This window comes from Hemibagrus wyckioides, linkage group LG25 (assembly GCF_019097595.1).
Source record: "Hemibagrus wyckioides isolate EC202008001 linkage group LG25, SWU_Hwy_1.0, whole genome shotgun sequence".
Lineage (NCBI taxonomy): Eukaryota > Metazoa > Chordata > Actinopteri > Siluriformes > Bagridae > Hemibagrus > Hemibagrus wyckioides.
Genome location: NC_080734.1, coordinates 19,749,604 through 19,766,792, shown reverse-complemented (window position 1 = coordinate 19,766,792; position 17,189 = coordinate 19,749,604). Strand labels below are relative to the sequence as shown.

Genomic DNA, 17,189 nt, shown 5'->3' with positions numbered 1-17,189 from the left:
TTACAGCCCTGTCCAGCTCTCCTCATGTAACGGCCCATCTCCCGGTATCTCCCATCCGCTTGAAACTGGGGGTCTGAAGGTTTTCCAGTGAATCTTCACTGTTACACAACAATCCTGGATGGAGTGGAGAAAGTACCATTCATGTGGCAGGGTTACGCAACACGACACACTTTATCTCGAGCACACGGCAAAGACTTTGATGTATATTTCTGGAAGAAAAAAAAGAATCTATTATTCAGGGGAAGGAGACGGCATTCTCGAGTACATTTCTTCGCCGTGCTTTCTGAATTCTCAAAGTTTTACTTCAACCAGGCCAAGAAAAATGACTCACTGTTCAGGTTACACTGAAAAATTCATTTCTTTATATATTCAAACTGTGCCCTTACTGACATTTTCCAAAACTGTTGTCTTATTAATAATATAAACATGTGATGTAATCCTGTATACACAGTATTTAGTATGCATTGATACACACAAACGTCCCATTGCGGTTATAGTAAATGTAAGCACTCTTGGAACAGTTCGACCAATCGAACTTGTGAATTGGAACAAATTGTTGCATCACTCCGCTTGTCTGTGTTCTCCATGTAAACTTCCAAATTCAATACGTTTACTACAGTAAAGCTGCTCATGACATACAGACAAAAATGTCCTGTGCAAATGTAGTGTCTGAAAATTAGTCTGGAGTCAAGAGGAATCACTTCCACTCCCCCTCCTCCTGCTGCAGCGTCCGTGTTCATTAGACACCTCGATGAAGATGTAGTTCTGTAAATACATAGTTAAAAGTCTTACCCAATGCACAATTTGCACCCATTGTTCTCTTTCAGCTATGTTTTCATGTTCCTCCATGTTTCTGCTTAAAGCACTATAATGAAGGTAAATAAAAAGCCCCACCACATGCAGAGTGATGTTCTGCCACTTCAGCGCCACTGCTGTGATGAAAAAGATCATGACTTATTTGTGTGGTCAGTGCCTTTCCACTGGTAGTGGGGTAGAGGGAGTCTGATGAGCTGTGAGTAGGAAAGGATAAGCTACAGACAGTTATTACGGAAATGTACCTCATAGATACCCGATTAAACAGGTTTAGATGTTGTAGTGTAGTGTTGTACAGTACTGGGGTCACTGCTCAAACCACAAGCTGATAATACAACAGTACCTCACACATGACCTAATGCTGCCATCATGTGCTTGTGAAAAAATGCCATTTGCACCACAAAGGCAAGACCCTTTCACTCCATCTGTTTAAACCCTAATCTTTAACCCATGACTGAGATCACTGCAAAGACAAATTCGAGAAAAATAAATACATTTTCATGAAATATAGCTGCAATAAATAATAGCCTTGATCTACTGTAAAATAATTATGTTCATTTTAAACACATTTTTTCCAAAGAAGCAGCACAAAAATCTGGCAACAGAATAAGAAAATGTTAGTCATGTTTTAGTGTCTAAAATGTCTAGAAATACATTTTATTATAATCTTAGATTAGGAAATGCTATCCACCGTGATCATGACTCTGCGCTGTACAGAGGTGTTCTGCAGAATGATTGAAACAGTCTAATAATATTAAAATATACTGAAAATGTCAATTTATTTCAATTTTTAAAGCTGTGGCATTGAGCAATGATTGTGTTAGAGGCAGAGGCACAAAAACAAGAGCAAACATCACAAAAGAAAAAAAAAAAAAAAAAGTGTACAACAAAAACAAACTGAACTTCAAATTAAAAACAAAAAAACAACAAGATAGAGCATCTGTGGCATTATTAAACTGGCTTTTCACTCTTCCATAAGGAAAAAAAAGCACCACCCACTGAGAACACTTTTGTTTTTAGCTTGACATCACCTCGTCTCACTGCTACGCTGCATTACTTGCCCTGAATACAGACACTCCGCAACACATTAGCTACTTTGGTTAAAAACAATCGCCATTCTTGATTTTAAAGCGATATGGAGAACCATATCAGAGTTGTTGTTGTTTTTAAGGCTATACGGTTTCATTTATTTGTGCTTTGACAGAATATAGGCAATTTTAATTTAAAGTATATTGTTGGGAATGGCTATGTAAATACACATAAGTATTAACATCAATTTCTTAAATAAATGTAAACATATACATCTTTTGAGGTCTGTACACTGATCCTCTTCACTTAAAAAGAAAAACAAAGGTTACTGGAGCATTGTTCTGATATTTTTTGGAGTGGATTCATCGTTCAGATGCTTTGTGGTGAATCTAAGGAAAGAAGAGAGGAAGGAAAACAGGAGAAAAGGATAAAACAATTTCTAATGTAAGGACAAAGTTTTTTTTAATGTTTAATACCTCTATTAAAAGAACACACAAATGTTTAGTGGGAACACATTATGGATTGTTAAGGGCTTAATGTAGATCAAGAACTTACTTCAGGGCATTAAGGAGTCCTTCAACATTATCAGCTGGCTGGTCTCTCAGGACTTTTATGCATCCTTTCATCTGTACAAACACACACACACACACACACACACACACACCCCAGAACACAGTGAAATACAGAGAATAACAGAGCCAAAGAGTAAAGACTGGAAAATCATTATAATATAGTAGGTCTCACGTCTATTTTTGAGGATTTGGTGAAGGCACCATTGGGATGCACGTGGTCATAGAGAATGATGACACCCACCATCACCCTCATGCAGAAGAGGAGTGTGTCTTCACTGTTGAACCGGCTCGTGTACTCTCTGCCAAACAAACACAAAAAGAGATATACAATTAGCCTCACTTGACTGCGATTAATGCTTACATCATTTAAAAAAAAACAGGTCATATCTAGCTTTATATACAGCTTTGAGAAGAACGTATGAGCAAGAGAACAGACAGAACCTGAACTACAGCTCCAGGGCTTTCACGTCTCGGCCGTGGGTATGCAGCGTTTTTTGTGTTTTATGCATGAAACTGGATTAAAGTTATTCTTGTGTGTATATTTATACTGTATTTACAACATCTGAGAACCTCCTACTTCCCACATTAGAGCGTTCACACCTTCTGAAGTTCCTAAATAAAATGAACACACAAAAACAGTGTTCTGCTGCTGACTACAAGTGGAATTACAGTTCTTTGGTTATTGCTTTATTTTTCAAAGTGGATGTAATAATTCACCATTAATATCTGTGAGAATTTAATTAAAAAGCAGTTTAAATAATTAGATTTAAATAAAAAAAAAGAAAAGAAAAATTTGTGCAGAAAGCAAATTAACTTTTCAAAAATCTCAAGTATCAACTAGTATTAAGGATATCAAGAGTTAACACAAACTTGAGAGGCTGCTTAAAAACCTTAAATCACAGTTATTTCTTGTCTTATTTTATACCATGAAAGCCACCATACTTTGACAAACCACCAAAGTTTGACTAGGAATTACGAGTTGGAGAGCTAAAACTTTCCATGAACGCAGCATTTGAGCTAGCCCTGACCGCGTGCATGCAGAACCCCCTGGTGGTAGAACCGCGTAATTGCGGGTAAAGTGATATGGAGGAGATCTCACCACACTAATGGTTAATCGTCTCAGACAGATAATAAAAGATGCAGAGAAGTGATACGGATGAAATGTAACGTCATGTAAAGATTTTGCCACACAGACTGCCGATAGTTGATTTTGTTTACCCAGGCCAATTTTAGTTGATCTGTGCCAACACTACTTTTGCACAGGCCAACACATACACACACAACAAACACATGTAATAAACACTAACACTTCTGAAATTGAGGACATTGCTTTTCCACTTAAAATTTGCCATGATGTATGCTCATGTAAATGAAAATGTGAACAGTAACACACAATTTGCATTTTCATTTAAATTGGGTCACAGTACAAAAAAATGCAACTGCAAGTACATTTTGTCCTTAGTACTTGTACTTAGCTTTGAAACTAGCATGTGAAGGACTTCCAGAATATTCCACATCAGTTATAAATTCACAGTAAACTTGAGTAGTCTTATTTGCCAGGTCTATTTGGAATTGCCTTTCCCATATATTAAAAGGCATGACCCCGTTACAGTGAAATAGCTGTTACCCCGTTAGCTACTTCACATTGCATATGGAGCCAAAAGTTTAAATTGAATCATGGTTCACTTTGCTTTGCATTTCCGATGCCTTTCGGGGCGGGACATTACTATAAGGTGTGTTTGTATTTGGAAGTGACGTCAGTTTACAGTAGACTGCATTTTAGCGCACCTTGTGTTCAGTAATTTTTCCTTCTTGCCATTTGAACAGACCTTTTGTTCTAAAAAGCAATACAGCTTTCTTGTTGTCTGACTGAAGAATAGTGCTGATATTTATTTTTTATCACAGCTATGAAGTCAGGTCAAAACCATATACAGTAATTTGGGGGTGTTTATGCAAGTATGAGGCAACAAGCAGGACAATTTAAATGTGCAGGATGTACAGCTTTATGAGAAGAGATATCTGATTATAGATTTATTTAAATACAGCTGTGTGAATGTGTGTGTGTGTGATCAGTGCCAATGTCCAAGTTAGCACTGCTTCCTACATAACAGAAAGCTGTCTCCAGACACAGTGATAAAGGAGACTGGGCTGGATAATGAAATGAGAGATGCTGGCTGAATTACTTACGGAGTCTCCAGCATGACCTTGCACACACTGGCCATGGTGCTCAGACAGTCTGTGGTGTTCTCCAGGGGCAGCGTCTTATTCTACAAGGAGAGAGTTGGATGTTTGAACACAACTGATTCAATTTGTAAGATAAATAGCGAAACCTTCTTTCGATGAATCTGAGTGCAAATATGAAGAAATATTCCTTTTTACTATTAAAATGTTTTACATGATCCCACTTACTTGGTTGCATACTTGAGGAGCAAAATAAGAAAATAATTCAAATGGCAGCAGAAAGGAGTGCGTTACCTCGGTCACAAAGTTTGTAGTTGCTGTACTGAGGGTTTTCAGCATCGGAGTAGCCTCAGCATAAAAGAGTGACATTCTGTTCGCCATTTCATTGTTGACTTCATTTTCAATTTCCAGCTATGGGGAAAAGGAGCAAAGCACTCAATTAAATACACAGAGGTCCAGAAAGGTACACAAGTTTTTTGTTTTGGTAGTTACATCAGGATCACAAGTTATTTCTCTCATGATAAGTCAAAACTGATGGTGTAGCAGCGTACGACAGTGTAGCAACAGTGTATTGTTGTGACCAGTAGCACACTGGTATATACTGGTGTTATGTTATGGCAAGTCTCGAGATGCTGCCTATATGGTTTATTGTCCATATCATGCGGTAACCATAGAAACACCCTGGTCCCGAAAGCTGGCTGGCAGTGTAACTGATCAGCTGTTTATGATCACTGTAGTGTCCACGTCAGTACAGTTTCAGCTTTCTCAGTCACATTATCAGGTGACACTAATATGAAAATTGTGCTGACAGACGTACAGCTATTTCCTGTTGTGTCAGTTCCTGATTAAAGTGAAAATGGATTTGCTCATCCATGATAAAATAGTAATAGTCTTTTTTCAACTTCTGCACATATGAACATTTTAGAAAGAGACACGAGATTAACTGTATCTGCTTACGTTCATGTTATTTATCCTGTTTCGACTGATTGTTCGCCTGTAGTAGCTGAAGTCATTTTGGATGGCAGGAATTCGCATCTGAGGAAAGAGCAAAATTCTGGATGAGAGAGAATAAAAATGAAAAACATTGAAGCAATACTTCTGCCAACTGGTTATCTGGAGTTTTATGAAGAAATAAAAGTAGAACCTTGAGCTCATCGAAGCGCAGCGTGAAATGCAGGATCTCAGCGAACTGCTTGGCGAGGGCCTGCTCCTTCTCCAGATGCTGAGTGGGAGTGTACGGAGGACAGGTCAGAGACTCCAACAGGCTTTTCAGGGCTTTCTCTGCACCAATGGAAGGAGAAAAATGTGTGACAAGTGTGTTTTATTAAACAAAACAAAAAAAAAAAAAACAAAACAAGAGGATGTGGGATGAATAGTGAGAGTTACCCAGCTTCAGTGAGAAGCCATAAAACTTTTTGAGCCGGATGACGAGGGGACACACGGAGTTCCAAGCCCTTTCTTGAAGCAATAAATCATTGGGATTCTGTATAGCCTGAAAAACACAAATCGAAGGGTTTCATTGTAGAACATTCTTATCTACCGTTCGTTATGAATCCATGTGTGCAACCTACATCTCGTATCTCCTGCCCCGCTCCTTTGTAGGCCTGCAGGCCTGACAGGATGCTTTCAGATTCCTGGAGTACGGCATTCACCTGGTTCCACACGTCACGCTCACAATCTGTGGGCTGTGCATCTGATGCATATACAACACAAACCCTTACTCACTAAATAAGCAGTATTTAACAAATAAGATACTCCACTATCCTCCACATTGAAGATGATCCTTTTCATATACACACTATTGATCTAAAAGCAGTACATCTTCAAAATATAAAATATTGCTTCTTTGGCTAAACAATCATTTACATATGAGGAAATGTAAAGAACAAGGTGAATGGAGGAACATATTTACAACATATGGACAGTACATGGGTTAGTGTTAGTACAGACACATTAATGGGTTAAGGTTCTGTTCAGAGAAGTTGTAATAGCATGCAAATGAAGGAGAAAAAGATGAAGCAGATTCTAAAAGATATTGTAGGAGTGAAAAACGTTGTGCCATGCATCACAAAGCATGCAGTTCAGCCACTTCCTGGCATTGTGGCTATAACGTATATGAACAGTATCCATGCTTACGCACACATTCATCTGTAAACAATAAGGAGGTTCAAGTTCTCGTCTTGGGTAATGGACAAAAACTTTTGCATGTGCAAAATGTATGCAAAACGGTACACGCCCACTATGACAGCATCTGGTTTTCATGTGCAAACGTTCTCCCAGAGAATAATGCATGCCTTTAAATTATTTAAATCATCATGATGTACAATTTATGAAAGGTGCACTGATGAACGTTTGGCTGTGTTTATCGGGCATACAAACAAACAACGAGACACATGCAGGAGTTTAGTAGACAGCAGGAAGGACAGACTGGGCCAGGCAAAAGCTCTGCTCACTTTCAAAGTCAAGGAAAAAGTTTGGCCCCTGATCAAGCTCTGTGCAAGTGAGCACTTTTAAAAGATTCCCCATTTGGTTTCTGGAAGAAGAAAACAGAAGGAAAGGGAAAACACAGAGAGAGAGAGAGAGAGAGAGAGAGAGAGAGAGAGAGGGAGAGGGAGAGAGAGAGAGAGAGAGGGAGAGAGAGAGAGAGAGAGAGAGAGGTGTTGCATGTAATGGACAGCAATACTTCAATCTTACTGCTCCCACAGGTCTGAAACACTCACATAGACTTTTCTTTTTATTTTCAAAATGAAGCTCAGGTATAGAGAGCAAAACATTATTCCAAAGCTCTGACCTCTCTGGGTTTTTTTTTTTAAATTAATGCAGAGATGTCATTGTAGTCTATGTGAGCATTCAGACAGAGAGGTTCATTTAGTCCTGTGGAGTAAAGATCAATGGTTACACAGTTCCCCTTTCTGAGGCTGCAAGTCCTCGCAAACTTACTTTCAAAGTCCAGGAAAAAATGTGGATAGTTCTCTATTTCTCTTGTAAGGACTTTTAGAAGATTACCCATTCCAGCAAACCTAATCAAAATATAAATGATAAAGAATTGGGTGAAAAAAAAATGTAAAAGGTGCATTACACATTTTTTAACACATGCAGAACTTTTGCTGATATTTACTGAAGTCCTACATTAATGATTTTCGTATTCAACTATATATGTTCCACTATACAGAGCATATTCTTAATTAAAAAAGACACATGTACTGTTATTTGTAATTCTTGGCCTCTGACTAGGAAAAAAAAACCAAAGAAACACCTCTAAACTCGGGGCGGTCTCCTCAAACCTGAGCTCAGGAAGCGACGCCAAAACATGGCACAAGCAGCCGCACTTCGTACTTTTAAAGAAGTTGTACGATGTATATACACAGGTATTTACTTTAGATGAATCTACACACACATGCTTATGTTAAAACCACAGATTCCCATTTTGTGAGGAATAAAGTACACGTCACACGTCAGTCAGCTGCCTAGGGTGTTGCAAACAATAGACAACCATAGAGGCATCCACTCTGTAGCTTACAAGCAACGAGGAAGAAAACCCGACATCGTCCCAAGCTCTGATCTCTGACTACTGAGGAAATTCAAATGCAGAATGTCAATTATATCCAATACAATGTGCATGGAAAGGTAACTGGCCCTATTAAAGGACCATAAAACTCCTGTGTCCAGAGAGTTTAGTGCAAGATGAGTGAGTTTCTGGATGGTTACTTCATATGAACCTAGATGTTTGGGGTTATGATCATAAACTACATAGTCAGAAGTATGTGGTCACCTCGTATATGTTTCCCCCCAAAACTGCTGCCAAGTTAGAAGCAAACAATTATATAATGTCTCTCAATGCTGCATCATAGATAGATAGATAGATAGATAGATAGATAGATAGATAGATAGATAGATAGATAGATAGATAGATAGATAGATAGATAGATAGATAGATAGATAGATAGATAGATAGATAGATAGATAGATAGATAGATAGATAGATAAATTAAATTCTTGTTCATACATAAAGGACACACAGTACATTATCAAAAGTGCAGATGTCTTGTGTGTGTCTCTGAAAAGCAAGATTTGTCTATTTTTCACAAAATTTTCCCCCCCGAGTACCTAGATAGAATAATATTTTCTGTTTAGTTTTTTTAACACTGTATACTACATAGTTATGATTCCAAAATAAATGTCATGTGACTTCACATCCACCTCATTTACAGTAACTGATGCCGAGATGCAGAACTGGAGTTTGGTGTGTTAAAAACATCTATAGGTTCCTAACTTGGAATGGAATAAAATAATAAACAAAATATCATTAATCACCACCACAGTGTCTGAAACACCGAGCAACCAGCAGGGGGCGCAAAATGATTCGAGTTATTATATGCATAGAAGTATGTGGACATCTGACCAGGCATGCTGAACATCTCGTTCCAGATTTTATTCCTCTGTTTGCTGTTATAATGCACTCCACTCTTCTGTGAAGTCTTTCCACTAGATGTTGGAGTGTGTCTGTGGGGATTAGTGATCATTCAGCTACAAGAGCATTTAGTGAGATCATACATTTCCAGAGTTATGAAGGTGACATTTGCACTCACTTTGGCTAACAAAATGTCTCACAGCAGACACAAGCTTGGGGTCAATGAGTCCATTTGCATTGGTTGGTGAGGACAATGAGGGCAAATCTTAAAAACTCATGTATTTATTTACACATTTCAAAGGCAGCAGTTTCTCAGGGTGCGACATCAAACAAAAAAAGATTTTCTATAAAGGAGGTGCAAAGAGACAAAATGTAAAGATTTCGAAAAAATTTTAGGAACGCATTAAGAAAAAAAAAATGTGACTGCATGATGCATTTAACTTCCTTTTTGAATTATAGAGAAATTTACGAGTGAAAGGACATGAATGAACATGTTAAAAGTAGATCTGTTCCCTCCCTGTGCTCACAGCTGTATTGCGCTATGGGGACAAAATTAAAAAAGAATTCCCAGGAATAATTTCTAAGACAAAGCTACATGCATGAACAGGAAAAAAAAAACACCATGAACAGCAGGTATGTAGATACAATCTATGATCTGTTTACATATTGAGATTAAACTTCATTTTCAGCTGAGCGAATAAGCAGAAAAAAAAAAACAAAAAACAAAAAAAAAACAGGGTGCACACTGTGTGGGGAAAAAGTAATATAAATGCCAGACTTTTGCAGAAGAGAATATGAAGAGTACAGCAACACTGCTGGATGCGGTTAACCATATTACAAAGGGTGCTGCATGCTTACAAAAAAAAAAAGACTTCTTGTCGCACCTTTGTTACTCCAGCTGCCTGAACAGCCTCTTCTCCAACCACAAACTAACACAAAGAACGCACCAGATATCTGAGACAGCTGAAAACATTGGCGTATTCACACAGAACCAGTCAAAATAAACATCTTAAAAATCACACACTGTCCATAATCAGGACAGTAGTGATCCTCAGTCCTCCTCCTTCAGTAGGCGCTTTATTTAATCAGGGTTGTGGAGAATCTGGAGCCTGAGGCAGGAAAACAACCACGATGGTACGCCAATCCATCACAGAGCACACATTCACACCTTGTGGAAATTTCTTGTCTCTACACAGACAGTAAAGCTGAGCTCACCATGCTGCCAGAAATCCAAAAAGTTAACAAGTAAATGGCAAAAATGAAACAAAATGAATAACAACAACAACAAAGGTGTGGGCAACACCAGTGTGTCTAAAATGCCCCATGATGCATCTGCGCATGATGCACTCAAACCAGAGCAACACCCAGTACCACCTTATACATGACGTGTGTTGTATTAGAGTTACTCAAGCAGTGCTGCTCTCACTCTCTGCCTTCTTAAATCTCATGAGATGTTTTTATTTTGCTTATTTAAATGTTAAGATTATAAACATCCACTTAAAAAAATCAATTAAACCCAAATTCCTTTAAATAAAATACTTATTTTTGTAGAGTAAAAATAGCTGAGGGACCTTGATAAGTTGTGTGTGTGTGGGGGGGTGTCCTTCAACATGCCCGAGTCCGACGCAGATCTTACTATTGTACTATATTCACTAAAGATACTAGGAATCATTAGACCACAAATGTGAGGTCAGGTTTCACCAGGTCACGTTTTACAAACAGGGAATGCCACTGAGGTTTGGTCATTTAAATCAGTTTCCCTTTATACAGCTACAATGAGTAATGACTGAAACAAACAGTAACTGTTTCTAGAGTAACAGCTAATACACAGGAAACTGTACGGCAGACGTGGCTCATAATCTAAAACTAACAATGAGTGGATATTTTTTTGTTGTTGTTAGATGCTTAGTTAACATTAATGAAAGGAGACTCAGGAACAGTCACTGATCTGTAAAGTTTCCATATACAAGAAAAACTTCAGGACAGAGAAATCTGTCTCTTTTCACTGTCTCTCATTCCAAATGCTATTCTTTCTTTCAGCAAAATGACAAGCTGATGAGAGAGAGGGGATGTAATGTGATTGAAAACTAATTAGATGTCTCTCAGACAATCCACAACATTAAATCATAGACCTTTAAAATGAGTGATGTGTTAAATCCCTGTAGTATAAGCAGAACACACTCCAATCTGTGCTGTTATTATAATCCACTCTGGATGGTAACAGTAACTCTGATCGATGTCCCGCTGTATAGCACCATCCGGGTGATTACTTTTGTACGTCATTCCACTGACGAGTAAGAGCAAGTAAAAACTCCTTACTATAACGCATGTCCTCAAGAGGCTTACTGCTTTCATAAAACAGTGATAAACAATATGATCACATCCAGTATTTAATCAGTAATATTCGCAATAAACAGGTCTTCCACATCACGATGTAGTTTGTTAACAGTAGGTATTAATCGCTAAGCAGGCAAAGATGGGAGCATTTCATAGACAGAATAAGGGCTCAGATGTAATCGAGCATGTTTGATATTCTAGCAGATGCACTGCGTAAGGTAAACAACTTGACAACAAGATGACATGATACTGCCTCTTCACACAGAGCTGGTCTTCTGACAAGTACAGGATTGACTTCATGCAGTTTATCTTCATTTCACGCACCATTCACTTACGATACAGGAGTTATAAGATAAGATGGGTCGGGAACATCACTGGTGTCTCATTCCAAATGGCTTTTTGACACCATGTCTGTCTGCCCTGACTGCCGCCCACACGGCCCGCTGAACAACAATCAGAAAATCTGCTGCCAGTCAGTAAACCAGTGCAGAATCAGTGCGAATGGTTACAGGGTTCTTTATACAACCCATCCGCTGTGCTGATAAACCATGATATTGGGCAATGATCTAACCAAGTTTCCCTACACCAAGCGTGGTTATCTATCTGTGCTGTGGCTCATGGTTTAAGTGAACTTTCTGTGCCAAACTGTCTAGATGGAAATGATATTGGGTTAGTTACTTGCCTGCTTGGGTAGCTAATGAATTTATAATTAACCCATTCATCCAAAGAATAAAGTATACACACTTTAAACAGATGGTTTTACCAACAAATACTTAAGCAGACTTATCTCTAAAAAGTAAGAAACCTAGCTTATTATTTGTTAGCAAATGCAAACCAAATCAGGAGCATCAGAATACTATCTGATGACATGATGGTTATTTGCATGTACAGTACCAGCTTACCTTATCTGGAGGAAAATGTGTGGTTCCTTTTAGATCATCCGCTTCTTCTTGATTTCTGAAACACAAGTTTGTGAAAGGAAAGAGTTAGCTAAATCTGTGCAGCATACCAAAAGCTTTCATATAGATGAGTTTAAGAAATCTTTAAATAGCTTTTAATGGATATTAAACTCCAACAGTGTTTGAAATGAATGAACTTCAAATGAATAAAAAAAAAATCCTAATGAGTAGACAGCAACCCAAACCCATTTCTGTAATGGCTCACCCATTTGACTCATAGTACATTAGCACGAGCCTGGTACAGTTTCTTAGTGACTGGAATACAGCTGCCCCAGACAGCATCCCTTATTCAGGTTAATGTTTCTGCTAATAAATCAAACTGCCTCTCGCCTCGAGGAAGCAACAACAAAAGTGCATTTGAAATAGGAGAAGAGGGGATAGAAGACAGATCCTTCCCTCTAGATCACTGTCCATCTGTCACTTTTTGCAGGACACACACCCACACCCTTACATACATACACACCCAGTTTTACATTCATTCATACACACACACACACACACACGTCAGCAGTTGCGCTCTACCACACTCATGCAGCATAAAAAATAAAACAATATTTACCATTTGAATTTCTTGATAAAAAGAGACATAATTTAGAAGCCAAGACTTCCCCTACAGCTAAACTGATATTCAGACAGAGCTCCTATTGTACAATAACCCATAACACCACATGGCTAAATGCTTGTGGACACCAACTATCACACTCATGTGGTTCTTCCCCTAAAATATTGCCAAAAACTTGGAAAAGAATGTTCCCTATACACTGCATCATTTCAATTTCCCTTTACTAAAAGTAAGAGGCTTAAACACTGTTCCAGCATGACAATGCCCTGGTGCTCCACCTGTTCATGAGACATCATGCTAACCACAATCTCTCTGGACAACCAACCACAAAATAATAATTAAGGCATAATTAGGGGTTTGTTATGTTGATTATGAAAATGAGTCCTTTTAAAAAGTCTTTAAGGACGTTTCTTTAGCCTGCATTCTGGATGATCTGACCATTAGCAAGTGCTGGAATGAATGGGGTCCAATGTGTCCAGAGTCATCAGATCACTCGAACCACATTTGAAGATGGTCTGGGATGCAAATGATAAACAGACTAATTGGAAAATGCACAATTATTACAAGGAAAATCACACTAAACAAAGAGCTCTCCACCACCAGGGCAAGTGGATAAAGGTGACGCTATAACACCAGCTGCTTTTTCATAGCTTCATTCGTCATTTAATCTCCTTCATATACACAGAAATGAAACCTTTGAGAGCCTGTACAGGTACATTAGAGAGGATTCAGACGATATCTCTGCCTGAAAACAAATGCAGCAAACTAAGACGTGATAAATGTGCAGAAAACTTCCTCCAGAGGAAACGATGTACGAAATCCAAAATCACCACTTATCAGATCAGTGCATGTTAACAGCAGGCATGAACACGACCCTCAAATCTTACAAACCTCAAACGTTTACATTTTACTTGTAGAAATGAAAGAATTTCTGTAAAACTATAATGAATTCAGAGATTATGATGCTCACGCTTATAAGTTGCTCAAAAGCTCCTTGTTAGATGATTGCGGTTGTCTATATTATGTACAGCTGTATTTATAAATCTCACTCTCTGGTGTCACCGAGATGAGGATGAGGATCCCTTTTGAGTCTGCTTCCTCTCAAGGTTTCTTCCTCATATCATCTCAGGGTTTTTTCCCCTCATCACAGTCACTTGATCATTAGGGATCAATTTAAATTAAAATTCTTAACGTTATCATTTTTATTCTGAGTTTATATATTTCTGTGTTCTACAAATAACATCAGAGTTAACAGACCACCTCTGTGTACTTTGTGCTCAGTTACATCCCTTTACAAAGGCATATAACATGAACACAATTAAACAATTAGCCAGAAACCACATGCTTGAGTAAAAAAAAAAACAACCTTCAAATAAAACCCACGCTTATTTTATGTACTCTATTGTGTTGCTAGGTGTTCTCCCTGATCCCTATGATTTCACTCCAGCAGCATTTTGGCATTGAGACAAAACCAAAAATAGCAGACTTGGCTTTTTTTTCTCTTCAGAAGACTGACACTGCAAAGCTTGAGGACCTTGACAGGTAGATAGTTACCTGATCAAGTGAAACCCGAGAAGGATGATGTTTGAGTTAAGCAGCTGATGATATTTTCTCTGTGGCTTTTACCCCCTTGTCAAATTTAGGAGCTAAAATTCTCAGAAAAAATGTTCACAGCTCACACATGGAATTTTCCATTCATCTTAACAAGACTGAAACTGTAGACTCTGGATCTGTGAAATTTGTGAAGCGATGAAGCGAGCACCCTTAGCGCCTGCAGCTGCTGTATCTTATATACGTCAAACTCGCTGCGCTGCACCTGGATCATTCTTGACGAGCGGAACGCTGCAACATGTGCTGTAACACGAGAAGATTGTCGTCAAGAAGGAAATGGCAGACAGGCGCAAAGAAAAAATTTAACATTCTACGAGAAACAGACTGCAATTGTGCAGCCGATTGGCTTTTTTTCTCTCCTGCACCTGATGGAACAAATCGTCAAACATCTGAGCTCTAGCAGAGTCGTGCCACGCTTACGGCTTCGCTGCTTTCCTAAATGTCAACAGTCACCATGGAAACCAGGTCATTCCTGGTTAGTTTAAAAACTTAACTCGAATAATGATATAATGGTCACTCGCAATATAAACGGTTCTCTTTAAAGGAATTTTCCGAATGCCTTGCCACAATAATAAAAAAAAAAAAAAAAAAAAAGGAACTACAAATCCTTCAGCAGTGTTCTCCACTACTTCAGAAAAGGATTCATGTGGTCAGGTCCAGAGCTGTGGTCGTATTGCTGCCTGGGACGCCACTTCCTCTTCGCAGGAGTTCAAGCCCACGATCTTAACCCTTTCATGTGTAATAAACACTTACATGTAGTACTATTTATTTTGCTTGTTTGTTTATTTTTTTTTTTTTTAAGTCGTAAACCAGAAGCAGCATTTTCTCATTTCTGTTGCTCTCTAGACCGGGGGTCCCCAACCTTTTTTGTACCACGGCCCAATGGGCAAAGGAGGGGGAAGCTCTCTAGTGACATTTGTTTTTGGGTCATTTTAGCGTGGGTTAGCTTGTGGACTTATGTGTTGTGGATTTTTCCATACACCAGTATTCTGCACACTATCCCAAATGATATGAAATAATGTATATATGTATAAAATATCTAAAATATGTATAAAAGCAATAAAAGTCATAAATCATATAAGGAATCTGGATATGTTCCAGATTAACTGATGCGGAAAAAGCATTAATCCAGTACAACCTGCTCGAACCCTGCACACAACAGCTTCACAGTGAAGTCACGTGTTATATATATATGTTAATGAGCGAAGACGAGTGAGCAGCAGATGCAGGACTTCTTCATGCTCAGTGTTGTAGTATGGACAAGTTACCGCTGTTCCCAACCACAGACTGACCATGTTAGAGAAACTGCAAGTCCTGCAACCTGCAAATCCTCAAACCATTATAACAGACCTGAAAATCCTGGAGACGTTATACTGAAAATTCTGGGATATCCGCAATCAGACACTTCATGCTGCTAGATATCGAGCTCCAAAATAGGGCGACAAATATTTAAATCATGTAAATATATTATTTTACTGTCAACCTTCACAGAGTTTGTGAAGAAGCAATGCAGTACACTAGTAAGTGTCATCACTCAGGAATACACTGACCAGTACAATGGAAAAATCTTAATCTGGATTGATTTTTTGCACAGGTGCTCTGGACACACCAGGAAGCCCCGCCCCTAGAAGTATTTCTCCATTTCACCCACACTTGACTTGGACTGGTGTGATGCCCTCTTATCCTGTCCAGGTAAATGGAGAATGTTTTGAGTTGATTGAAATCCATTAGTGGAAGTTGACTAACATTCAAAAAGTGTATATTTAACATCAGTTAACCATATTTACCACAATGGGGGGGAGGGGGGGTATAGTGATTACAGCTGTCAGGACACTGCTCTCAACTGCACAGCGGATAACACGCTGCATCCGACATGTCTCAGAAATGTGGGAATTCGGGACCTCAAAGTAGGGGAAAAAGCCATAGGTGCCTCCATGTTAAGTTTTGTTCTGCAGCCAGAATCTATCAGGAGTGATGAATATTTTCCTTCTTAAAACAGTGAACTACACAGTCAGTGTTTTAGATATATTGAATGCATGTGTATGCTGACTGATCCAAGTAAATACTTGTGTATATACTAGGGATGCAACAATACAGTTAACCCACGGTTCAATACGTACCGCGGTTTTCGGTTCGGTTCGGATGGCTTGGCAAATTAAAGTTTTTTTTCCATTATTCTTTGCTTAAGTTACAGGAACAGTAAATATGTTAAGAAAAAAAAACTGGTTTTAGTTGCGTTTTTTTTCCCAATCCGCTATGTAATGAACAGTAAGGGTGAGACAACTCTCTGTTATTAGAACAAGGCTTTGCGCTTTAGCCAATTGGTTTTAGATTTTTTGCGTGTTTTTTCGTAGAGATCAGGGGAAAAAGGCCGTGTCGGTAGTGTGTAACGCGGTTCGAGCACTTTTATAAGTTGCCGAAAGCCCACATCACCGATCACAGAAAACGGCTACAAACCTTTACCAATTATGATGTTCTAATTATTTTTTGTGTCTCTCAGAACCGGTTGTGTATGAATGCTGGAAGGAATCAGTTAGGGACTGTTGCTTTTTGGGTTCCTGTGTTACCTGCTCTGCCATCCTGCTTCCACACAGTGATATCTCTGGTGATGGAGCTGCAGATGTGTGGTCATGTTGGAAGTATTTCCATGTGAGTAAAACTGCTTAAACAGTCATTTTTTTGTTTAGCATTTTTGTTTCATCGCCATCATGGTC

The 17,189-nt window shown here is 38.7% G+C and overlaps 1 protein-coding gene across 3 annotated transcripts in view; it reads right to left on the bottom strand.

Moving 5' to 3' along the window:
* Nucleotides 1–1,573: 1,573 nt before the first annotated feature.
* The window catches only part of fam49a (family with sequence similarity 49 member A), a 33,619-nt gene continuing 18,003 nt past the window's right edge, over nt 1,574–17,189 (bottom strand). Inside the window, exons 2-13 of one of the 3 annotated variants that reach the window (XM_058379342.1) lie at nt 12,246–12,300; nt 7,536–7,615; nt 7,049–7,128; nt 6,167–6,288; nt 5,982–6,087; nt 5,740–5,876; nt 5,553–5,630; nt 4,890–5,006; nt 4,602–4,681; nt 2,587–2,713; nt 2,398–2,468; nt 1,574–2,231 (exon numbers count right to left, since the gene is read on the bottom strand). In XM_058379342.1, the coding sequence (XP_058235325.1) occupies nt 2,168–2,231; nt 2,398–2,468; nt 2,587–2,713; nt 4,602–4,681; nt 4,890–5,006; nt 5,553–5,630; nt 5,740–5,876; nt 5,982–6,087; nt 6,167–6,288; nt 7,049–7,121 (975 nt within the window). In that variant the 5' untranslated portion in view covers nt 7,122–7,128; nt 7,536–7,615; nt 12,246–12,300 and the 3' untranslated portion in view covers nt 1,574–2,167. The remainder of the gene's footprint in view (nt 2,232–2,397; nt 2,469–2,586; nt 2,714–4,601; nt 4,682–4,889; nt 5,007–5,552; nt 5,631–5,739; nt 5,877–5,981; nt 6,088–6,166; nt 6,289–7,048; nt 7,129–7,535; nt 7,616–12,245; nt 12,301–17,189) is intronic. The other 2 variants (XM_058379341.1, XM_058379343.1) reach the window with 2 other exon arrangements.